The sequence below is a fragment of the Eptatretus burgeri genome, chromosome 13 (assembly GCF_056783735.1).
Source record: "Eptatretus burgeri isolate ZD-2024b chromosome 13, Ebu_testis_v1, whole genome shotgun sequence".
NCBI lineage: Eukaryota > Metazoa > Chordata > Myxini > Myxiniformes > Myxinidae > Eptatretus > Eptatretus burgeri.
Window position 1 is genome coordinate 56,951,644 of NC_140973.1, and position 12,088 is coordinate 56,963,731.

General features: G+C 43.0%; 1 protein-coding gene across 8 annotated transcripts in view; it reads right to left on the minus strand.

Moving 5' to 3' along the window:
• LOC147014537 (alpha-1,3-mannosyl-glycoprotein 4-beta-N-acetylglucosaminyltransferase B-like) overlaps positions 1–12,088 on the minus strand; it is a 209,970-nt gene that overhangs the window by 165,156 nt on the left and 32,726 nt on the right. For 2 of the 8 annotated variants that reach the window (XM_085852555.1, XM_085852556.1), the window contains exon 3: positions 1,359–1,449. The exons of the other annotated variants lie outside the window; for them this stretch is intronic. In XM_085852555.1, the coding sequence (XP_085708681.1) occupies positions 1,359–1,449 (91 nt within the window). The remainder of the gene's footprint in view (positions 1–1,358; positions 1,450–12,088) is intronic. 8 annotated transcript variants of the gene reach the window in all.

The following is a 12,088-nucleotide window of genomic DNA, read 5'->3' on the forward strand; positions in this document are numbered from 1 at the left end:
GTGACCAATTCAACTTGATATAATTTATAGTTTTCTTTTTGCTGGTAACATAAAACATGATACAGTAATGGGTATCATGGTCTGACTTCCAAATTTACCACTTTTTAGTGTAGTTGGTGTTGGTGTACTTGAAATCACAAATGCAATTTCTATTCATTATTTAATCACACATATTTTAATTTTTTTCACCTGATTATTTGACATGTTTACCAAGTACCAACGTCGGCATAACAACAAATTATTGAATAAACACAACCAAGCATTTCATGAATCATATCTCCCAAGTGTTACACATACATATAGATAGTCATAATATAAATACTGTTCTTCCTTTAATGTGGGCCAGCAGGATGACCTCAAAGTATGCACACTCACCTCAAAGCTGTCTAGTCTGGGTTTGAATCGCGGCATAGCTACAAACTGTCCTGACTGCAGCACCATTATAAGATTTATGCAACTATCGGCACATTCTGTAATCCATTCGTCTCCAAACCGTTCTTTATGTGACAGTATAAATACCTTCTGCATTTTTGGAAGATGAGCAGTTGACATAGCACAGGAACCTTTCTCTGATCTCAGGGTTATCTGCATATCTGATAAAACTGAAAGCTTCTCTGTCTTAAATGATATGGCCTCATCTGCCATTGTAGAAAAAATTCCAGTCTTGTTCACTGCCTGTACAATTCATTTGCAAACTAAATCTGTACATATCTGTAGCACTTCATTTTGAAAGTAAAGGTTAAATATGGTTAACTTGCATTTTCTTGAAAGTTTTGTCATACTTTGAAAGTAAATCACAAAATTCAAGGAAATTCACTTTCACTTTCGCTTCCTTCCCCTCATTGTGCCCATGAAACAGTAAGCCAAGTTTGAAAGTAACTCGACAATGTCACAAGCCTTTGCAAGGTTATCCCTGTTTCTCTCAAAGGTGCTTTTATGACTTTCCGAAAGGTTCACTGCGACTGACCCCATTTCTTCGCTACATTTGAAGCATTTCCATTTTTCAACACATTTCAAATGAACCTGGAAAATGGCATGTTTAGACAATTTCTCAAAGATTTTCTTCAAATTCTGCACACCTTTTTTGAAAATGAATCTTCAGCTTAGATTGTTTCTGAGTGGAAGTGACAGAAAGGGAAAGCAGAACACAGCATCATGTTGAGCAGATGATTCAACCCAAAGGAATTTGTTGGAGTAGAAAAATGAAAAGGAGTGATTGTTTTTCCCAAATATTTTATTTGTGAAATCAGTCAGATGTTGTCGATTAGGCCAAATGCTTTTTTTCTCTCCAAGATCTGAAAGAACAATTCCACTTATCACATCATTTTCAGTTGCGCATGTGCTGAGAAAACCCGTACCGACTGCATCCAAAGATTCGAGATACTCTTGCTGTACTTGCGATGATGCAGTGTCGACAGCCAAGGTAGGGAGGTAGTGGCTGGGCCCGACCTGGGGCAGTTATAAGATCAAGCTGTGAATCATCCATGGCGGTTCAGCAGTCGCTTTCATAAAAAAAACTTCCAAAAGTTAATTTTATCTTTTCTTTAGATAGGTACACCTGTGCTGTTCACTCTCATGTTATGTGCTGTAGCTAACTGTCAATCAAGTTTTGAAAAAGGATGCAGCCAGTCACGTCAATATGCAAATACCACTATATCTGCCATGACTGCAGGGCGGAAATCAGCACAGTTGGGTACCGTTTCGCTTTGCCACTCACGTTAGGTTTCGCAGGAGCATATAATTTTGTTTATTTTTAATCTTTATTGGAAACGAGAAAGAATCCTAAAATAAAGCTCGTCCTTGTCAGATTTACACATTTTAAAATATACTCATGACAAAAGCCGAAATGGTTTAAAAAAAAAAGTCATGGCGCACCCACGCACACACAGCTAAACCCTGTCTAAAACCGTGAAAAGGGACGGGAAACCTACTGAAGGAGATTGAATTGCGTTGGGCGGAGGGGCATTGCCTTCCCCCCAAATCCGCTTCTACATGTATCATACCATAAGGGCAAATTATGTGTTTTAAAATGACTTACTAAAATAGGCAACTAATTTTAAAGGCTATTCTCTCTCATTCTTCTCCTTTATTATAACATATCAACAATATGCAAGTTAAAAATAAAGTACACTTCAACTCCATTTGGTGAAAGAGTTGAAAAAGAGTGTAAATATTAAACAAGCTGGGAGGCGATGATGGTTCGTGGGCATTATTGAACAATGCCATGATATGTACAATTGAGTTAGTGGAAGCTTTTGAGGAAGCCCTACCGTAAAACATATCTTTCCATCAAAATTGACCAAATCAAATCAGATTTTTTATATGTTGTACTTATGGAAATGGCACAGCTTCTAGGAAATGAAATTGCGAGAAAAAAAAAATCGAGAAAAAAATAAATAAATAAAAAGTTCAAGTGGGTGTGGCTCCGCCCACAAGGGGCGTGGGATGCCCCTCATACAAAAAGACACAACTAGACCATGATATCTAGCTTGTGTCCAAGTTTCATCAAGATCGCATCAAACGTCACAGAGCTATGCTCTGGAGAGAGTCACAAACAGACAGACAGACACACAGACACAACGAAACGAAAATAGTGGTCACTGCTGGCGCCCACGAACCAATTAAAGATTTGAAATTTCTCAGCTGTGGTTAAAAAAAAGCTCAAGTGTTGAATCACAGAGTACAGAAATATCTTCCCTTTCCACAGATGTCATGATTTATGGATCCACAAACATCAACTTTTAAAAATCAAAACCATGCCAAGTACATTAAATTACTTGAAGTGGAAATAAAGCAAGTCTCACAACAAGACAACCCACTTACCCTCTGGGTCTTCGTAATTAATCTGAAGCTCTTAACATTATTGGCAATTCCCGTGATGATGCCAAAGCAAAAGGCCTCCTACTCTCACAATGTAATTATGTTGGTGGCATCTTTTTTTTACTGCTTCTTCTCCGGTCTAGCTCCCTCCGCTCTCGCAGCCCTCAGACCCTTGCCAGCTCATCATGGATGCACACATTCCTCCAGGAACTTCCTATTGGTTAAACTCTACAAATAAAGGCTTAGCCACACACTTCTCCTCTTTTGTTCCTTTTTTTCTTCTCCACTTTGTGACACCGTCTTCTTGAAGAGGTTCAATCCCAATTTCTCTCCAGGTCTTTAAGTCGACAGTATTCCCATCACTATACCCATGATCTGTTCAATCCACATTAACCTTCCTAACACAATCCTCTTATTTGCAAGACAAGTTACTGCTTTTTTCTTCACCTCATCGTGTATTGTTAGATAATTGCCTTGCTTGTTGTATCCAGCTTTGGCCCCACTGCACAATTGTCACTGCATTGCGTCTGTCACCCCAATCTACCATGAGCCTCGATTTTGTAAACGAAACATAAATAAAGAATTGGAAAATGATTAGGATCACAAGAGACAATGGTCTGGTCCATCTCAAACAGATTCTGATTTCCAGTGAGAAATGTGGATGGCAGAGTTTGTATTGAAGAGTTTTTGTCATGCTGGTCATACAATGAACACATCATGGACCCCAAGGCCAAAATGCATGGTCAAACAAGCTCCACCCACTGTTACTAAATTCAGCTTTCATTAGCAGGACAAAAAGTAGACATATTGTTGACATACAACAGGTCATTCCATCTCGCATCTTGTGTTGTCTTGTTTTACGTGCCCTCTCATACCTGGTGTTGGCTTAACGGTTAAGGTAGCTAGCTGGCTTAAGAGCTTAGGGTCTTGAGTTTGAGCCACTGTTGTGTCATTGAAATAACACCAAGTGGGTTGACTCAGCCTGTCATCCTTCTGAGATCGGTAAAATGAGTACCGATCGTGTACAGCCTTTTGGCACTGGTTGCATCATTGGTTAGGGGAGCAGCAATGTCGCTGATGCAGTGCTCCTATTACCAGTACACTGGTGCTCATTTCACCGACCTCAGAAGGATGACAGGCTGAGTCAACCCCCTGGTGTTAATTCAGTGGCCAACGGGGCTCAAACTCAGGACCTTAGGATCCCAAGCCACCACCCGAACCGCTAAGCCAACACCAGGCTTGGTAAAATGAGTACCAGCTTACTGGTAACAGGGGCATTGCATCAGCGGCACAGCTGCAAAATGATGTAACCAGCAGCCACAGGCTGCATTTGAAACAACAACTTGCCCTCATAATCATTAATCCTTCACAAGCCCCACTAGGATACAATCACAAAACCAGCAACTCATTATCTTGCAACTCCAAAAGTCAAACCCCCCCCCCCAAAAAAAAAACAAAAATACAAGCCAATTTTATTCACCTTGCACTCTTTTGTCCTCTTCTAATCTTGACTGTAGAATCACCTGTCAGTATTTGTCCAGTCATGTTCTTCCCTCTACTCCTCTAAAATGACAAGCCACCACAAAGTCTGACACCTGAGTATTCCAATTTTGGATCTTTTCTATTTTCACTGGCTCTCTTCAGTCCTCCTGCACCATTATCCACATTTCCCCTATTTCTCAGTTTTTCTTGTTAGCTCACATGTCTTTAACTACTTATTGCCTTCTGTTCCTTTTTCCTACTCATCTTCCTCCCCCCATCCCTGTTCTTATCAAAATGTCCCAACTTATACTTCATCTTTTTGTTCCTTGTCCACTTCCCCATCCCTTATCTGCTAGTTACCTTCAGCTCAATTGACAGTTTGTCAGACTTTCATCTGACATTCAGCTTAAAGGTCCCATGACACCCAAAACTTTCTGGTTATTTATATATTAACTTGACCTTCCGAGTGAAGAAATCACCCATGTTTTTTTTTTAATCAAAAATGGGATAATTAGACCAATATTTCGATCATTTATGGTGCTTTTCACAACTTGCTATGCCCCGCCCGTTAAAAAAGTTGACTTCAGGAAATCGCAGCGTTGACGTCACATGCAGAAACTCGCAGAGTGGATTGACTCGAGATCTCTAGAGTCTAGACTAGTTCAATAAATCCGTCGTCCGTCCAACTAGGCCGATAAATCTGTCGTCCGTCCGACTAGTCCGATAAATCCGTCGTCAGTCCGACTAGTCCGATAAATCTGACGTGCTGTAGCTTTCTTTTTATTATTCTCTTTTCTTCATTGTTTTCTACTGGTGCTACATGACGACAGTAGGAATAAAATATATAAAAATGCAACAGAACGTCAGATTTATCGGACTACTCCAGACAATTGTGTCGCAAGGTGTGTTCTGCACACAAGTTTTCATCGTATCCGGACAGCGAGGTTGCTTCGTTTTATGCGCGGAGAGATACGGCCGATGACATGGGCTGGCCTTGCTTGTGATTCATTCGCCATGGAGAAACATGTCCGCTGCGCTGTGCTGTTCACGTCACCTCACGAAAATATTTCTGATATCGAGCAGTATGCATGTCGAAATTACATTATTGAATTACGAATAGGATTTAGTCTAACCAGGTGTTATTGCCAAGTCTTCCTTTGATGTCCTCCCGATCATCATGAACTCCGGGAATTTCATCGCCAGTTTCCTCTGCTTGTCCTGCTTCGGGCTCGAACTGCTAAGGCCGTATTTCATTTTCAGCTGCCTGAACTTCACCTCCAGCGACTATGTTATCCGACAATTCTCCATGCGATTCAGACCAAAATCCTTCATTTCTCTCACACTCACTGTCGTTACCAGACAAATGAAAGTCCATATCATCCATTATTCAAAAACAAATGTTCGATTTTTTTAAAGCAGAAATGAACGAAGCGATTGAGTTGACCAATCGAATGAGGAAACACACAGGAAGCCAATAGAATCACGTAGACCACCAACGCGAGTAATTTATGTGCAGCCTTTGTAATCCTGCAGTTGACGTCATGTGGGTTACGCCCCTTTCAGTAGAATTTTTAGGGGCGTTCCCGAAGAGGTTTGTTTTTTTTAATTTTACATTTTAAAGAATGAGTATTGTGAAAAAAAACATTGTCAGATCTGAAATCACGATGAAAAACTCCTATAGGACATTATATATATATATATATATATATATATATATATATATATATATATATATATATATATATATATATATATATATATATATATATATATATTGTTGTGGTTGACGAAATTCGCAAACCACCATTCAGGTCCCTTAGGTGAGATATCTCTGTAAGTATGTGTAGTTAGGCCCAAACCAGTTGTTTAGAGGGAATAAATGTCATTCATTCGGGCTGCGACCCTTCTAGACAGCCGTTTTTTCTTTTACTATCTTTATTTTGGACCAGCCGCCTTTACTACCATTACTACCACCACCAACCACGTCTCAACAGCCATCACACAACAACCACCAACCGCAACGCCGCTTCACAACAACAGCCACGACCCTTGCCGTCACATCTCGCTCTCGCAACCATCGCATCACCGTCATTCCCGCGCCGCTTGTGGGCACTGATACTGGACTCGTGCAGGGCGCGCACCGAGCAGCGGGTGCAGAAACACCAGCCTTTCCGAAGAAATCGGATCAAAAACGACTCACGCCCACTTCTGTTCCGTCCTATCAGCGAGCATGGGGCGATTTGGCCCCGCCTCCAGGTGCGTCGGAGTAATATCTCTATATGCAGATTCATGGATCAAAAAGCATTCACGCCCACTTTTCCTCTGTCCAATGGGGAGCCAGCCAGAGGTAAAGGGTCGAAGGTGAAGGAGCGAAGCCACGGGGGCTATAAAGGGCCGCGTTCGCTCGCCAAAAAGGCAGTGGAGTGGAGTTGGGAAGAGTCGGAGTCAAGTTGAGTTGGGAAGAGTCGGAGCAGTTGAGTTGGGAAGAGCCAGTCAAGAGAAGAGTCGGAGAAAGCAGTTGGACGGAGCTGTGGAGAGTTGGAGAGGTGGCGGCGGCGAAGGCAGTCGAGGGGGCGCTCGTGTCAGAGTCGGGGAGCTGCGGAGAGGGGAGGCCGATAACGCGACCGAGGTCGCGGTGGAGACGCTCGTCGCGGGACCCGAACCAGAGAGATATCCTCATCCCCCCGAGCATCAACAACCCCCTCCTGTTTCCCCCCGCGCTGAGATAGTGCGAGAAGGGGGCCCCGTTCCCACCCCATTCCAGACACTGTCCGCGAGGCCCGCGGAGTCGGGGCGCCACCGCCATTTTGCGGCTCATCAGACGGGTAGGCTCGACGCGGTCTCGAAAAGGAGGGAATTTGAAGGAGGTGGGTTTGGGGGGGATTAGCGAGGGTAGAAAAAGGTAGAAAAGGGGGGAAGATAAGAGATGGTGGCGAACGTCTGTTTTGAAGACCTGGAGGGAAGAGTGGGATTGAAGAGAGTGTGAGATTTTGTTCCAAAGGTAGGAAAAAAGAGGAATGAAAGAGTGAAGGTGAGCAGTAATTCTTGATTTTGGTAGTTTTATCAGAAGGGGGTTGCTGGTGGACCTTGACCGCCCTGCGGAAATATGGGGGGGACGAATCTCAAACAGAGCAGAATGGGCGAGGCGAGAGAGGAGATGGTAGAAGACAGACAGATCACCGTCCTGCCTGCAGTGAGAGAGTGAGGCATAAAGACCCAGCCACATCGAAGGAGATACCAATGCTTCCAAATGCTTTGGTTTCCACTGCGTGAAGCCGAAAAGGTGACAGATGGGAGCACCAGCACAGAGGGGAGAGCAGTACTCCATCAGGCTGTGGATGAAAGCTTTGTATGTGATCAAGAGCTCAGGTGTGCCAAGAAAGAACTTTGCGCGATGGAGGAGACTGGCTTTGGAGGCCAGGTTGGAAATGTGGCTTTCCAAGGAAAGATCATGGTAAATAGTGAGACCCAGAAGCTTGAATGAAAGGACTTTTTCAAGAGGATTGTTGAGAAAGTAGATAAGGGGGGGGGGGTCAGGGCTAGGGGGGAGGGTTCCAGATGGTCCTTTTGGAGAGACATCGTGAGAGTGTGAGATTTGTCAGGATTGAAAGACATGTTCCACGTGTTGGACCAGCTTGTGATTTTCTCAAGATCTGCAGAGAGTCAAGAGGCTGCTGCTTGCTGATATGAGGGATGACAGGTGGAACGGCAGATGATGAAGTCTTCAACAAAGAGATTAAGAGGATTTTTCAGAGTCAGAGAGATCATTGATGAAAACCAGAAAAAAGAACAGGGCCCAGAACACTGCCTTGAGGAACTCCAGCCTGGACAGGAAGAGGGGGTGAGAGAACTCCATTTAGGGCCACACATTGGCTGCGACAGGAGAAGAAGTCTGTGAGCCATGAGTGGAGATGTACTTGGATACCATAGAAAGAGAGTTTGGTGAGCAGGGCAGGGTGCCAGACCGTATCGAAGGCACACAATATGTTTAGGGACATGGCTGTGATTTCATGTCTGGCATTGAGGATCTCCATCCATTGTTGGGAGAGGAGAAGCAGCATATCCAGGGTAGAGTAACCTGGTCAGGATCCAAATTGATGATCGGAAATCAAGCCATTGGAGAAGAGGAATAATTTAATGTCTAACTGATGATGGATTCCATAACCTTGCTGATGACAGGGAGAAGGATAATTGGTCTATAATTGCAGGGATCTGTTTTTGCACCATTTTTATGCAGAGCCGTAATGTTTGCTGATTTGCAAGCAGATGGCAGATGATCTTGAGCAAATGAGAGGGTGAAAAGAACAGAGAGGGTGAGCAAAAGCAGCAGAGCAGGTTTGCAGGACACGTGGGCTGATGCCGTCCGGACCGGTTGCATAATCCGAGTCGAGGTCTGACAGCAAGCTCTCCACCTTGTCAGGAGAAAAGGACACAGAATCCAGGAACAGCTGGGTACAACTGGGTAGTGTGGGTACAGTAGATTCCTTGACTTCTTGCAAAATCAAGGAACTTCATGCTATTCTAATTCACAGTCACAGACCCATGGGGACCAACACATGTCTCATAACCATCCCTATCAGTTCCAGCAGATGCATTGAAATCCCCCAAGACTAGAAGAGTATCTCGCCTGGGGTATTGATCAGCCACAGACTCGAGCGTGGCATAAAATGGGCCGCCTCAGGTTAACCCATGGAGACCGCCGTCTGGTGGACGACACGTCAGCACTACCGCAATCAGACCTGAGAAGGTTACCCTGTGGTTTTTCTCCTATCATCAAAGAGTGGGGGTCACAAAGGCTTTGCCCCAATCCCGTCATCTGGTGAGCTGCCCTGCAAAGGGCAGCTGCACAGGAGGTACTCGCACAGAGTGTTTTCAATTTCATTTGCGTTTTTCTTGTGTTTTGCGGAGTGAAGGGTTTCATGGTGGCCGGAGTGCAAATCCTGCCACCAACCTCCTCAAAAAAGTAACCCAACTGCAGGAGGACGTCTGCAGACACAGTTGGACACTAGATATGGATATGATAGATATGCAGGAGGACCTCTACCCTTTGACAGGTTTTGTTTTTAATCCTGATGGGTGTCCATATCCATACACCCTCCTCACCAGGAAACACTGGTGGGGGAGATGGTTTAGTCGCCGACAACCCAACCATGAAAAGGTAAATACAGGTTTGTGCAGGTTTACATGTTACCTGTAGCAAGTTACACATCTAATCTAGCCTGACCTGACAACAACAGCAAGCTCGGAAGTAGGGTGTTTTTATAACAAGGTACCTCAATTCTAAATTTGAAGAGGAAAGGCATGAAATTACAATTGTTGGAAAGAAACAAGAAAGCAAAAAAATAAAAGAAAAAGAAACGTTAGAAAAAAAAACTCCCTTCAAAAAGGAACGACACTACCAAGTTGGGGACAGGGGGCAAATATCAAAGGAGCTATCAAAAAATAAAATAAAATAAAATAAAAAATAAAAACATCAAGCATCATTTGACCCTTGACATCTATTCTGTTGTGTTGACTTGTGATGCTGATACCATAGTATTTTTGGCCATTGACCCTTGATTTGGCTCCTTTTATCGTTGCTCCATTATAATCACTCTATAAACCCCCCTCCTTTTCCCCTGATAAAGGCAAACACTTGAAATTTCATCCACACCACGCTTCCCATGGCCATTACTTATCAGCTTTCATTTGTTAAAACCCATTAACTAACCCTAATAGCAGTCAACTCCAAAGTAATCATTTGATTTCTGAGTATCACTAAATATTCAAAAGTACAATTCAATTTTCACTTGTCCTCACACTGTTTCACAAAGTATAAGGAATGATTAAACAAAAATAATGCAAATACACATAACTGACATAGATTTTTAAAAATTGCAACAACCAACGAAGAATTGTCCTCATTGATGGGATAACTCCCCCTGAGTCAAGGATAGGATAGCTGTGAAAAAAGTGTTTGTGAAACTTTAGTATTTGGGAGTTATGAAAGCCGATTCTATTTCGTTTTCAAATGGATAAAGGCGCAAAGTTGGTAATGCAAAAAGTCCTCACCCACCGAACAGGTTGTGCATGTGGCTCATTGCAACTTTGCAGAATAAGGTTCAAAACACCACATGATGCAGATTTCCATCAACTTCTTCTTTAGCGGCCACAATTACTCCCACGTTCTTGTGGGGTTGGACAAGGAAAGCTTGGTTCAACGTGTTCACAAACCAGCTGGCCAGGTCTGCCGTTCGAATAAGATTAGGGTAGGAATTTGGAATTTGTTCACAGCTCGCCCACTTAGCAAAGGACATCGTAGAATCTTTAACATCCACCAACTACTGGCACCATATGGGACATCCTGTTTAACGTCCATCCGAGAGACAGCACACACATTGATGAATCAACTTGCCTGTGAAACACTGGGATGACAGTTTAAAGATGGGCTGAGATTGGAGCACAGGCTAGACAGTTTAGAGGAGAGTGAGTACATCGAGGGCATCCTGCCAGCCCAGCAATATATCAACAATCAGAACAGCACTCGGTGAGCGCATACCTCTGCCAGGCTGAACAGTTTGCTTTGCATCTCAATGATAGGTCAGATCGGAATCCAGACCTAAACCAAAATCGAATCAGCTTGTCTTGGCACCTAACCAACTCATCCACCTAGTTTTGTCAAAACTCGTACACAACTTTTTAAAATATCATTCTATATGTCGGTTTTGGGCCTCTCAATGGTGAAGAATAACTTATTTAAATAAATAAAAATTCTCGCATCCGTAACCTCATCAAAATCGAAACGATTCATCCTTGTCACACACCCAACCTCGCCCTCAAATTTCTTCCGAATCCATTCACAAGCTTTTAAGATATCCTCTCCACAGACAGATAAACAGACAAACATACAGGGATGAAAACATAACCTCCATATTCGGTGACGGAGGTAAAAAGGTAAAAATAACTTGTCGAAGATAAAAATCTGAAGATTTCCACCAAACTATCATGTATTCAATGCAATCAAACAGGTATTTCACGATGTTTTTTGGAAAGCTTTCTGCAAGGAGCAAGTCACAAATCTGCAGGGACGTTGTAGAGCAGGAGCTGCGTTATTGCGTTCACCATTTGTCACTTATGAAGCAACGTTCAAAGTGAAAGCATGCTGTTTGATCATCATAAGAGTCTGATTAAAATAAAATAAAACTTTCAATCGAGCCAAAACACCTGTTGTTTCGACTTGCAGTTATTCAGAAATACCTGCTGTGTTCCAAACAACTACTGTACTTGAGATCTCAGAGGAGGATTACCGCTCCTCCACCAAAAATTTCCGATGTGCGTTTCCTGCCTGCTTGTGCCGAGACTGGAAATGTCAGGGCAGCTTTTGCAGCACATTCAGCCATCAGTAGAGACAGCAATTACATGAAAAGATGAAGCCACTGCTCCTTGGTGAAGGCAGCCATGCAAGCAAGCAGGAGCACACTGCTCAATCTTAATTAACACGATCTACACCGTTCTTACTGATCCGAAGCAGAATCAGCTTAAAGGCGATCTGTGAAGTCAAATGTACCCGAATGACCTCACGAGTTGAAGTCCATCATTATGTGCACAAATCATCAGCTGTGTTATTCCCAATTCACCAAGTAAGATTTCCGGTTAAGGGTTGTTCTTCGTAGAGGTTGAATCCACAGCTCTCCTTCCACCTGAATCAAAGTTTTTTCCGAACCGAATCCAAAGTGTTTTTCTGTTGTATATTGTTTCTGTGTGATGTTTGTATTTTCTTCAAAAAATTTCCGTGATAAATCAAGAT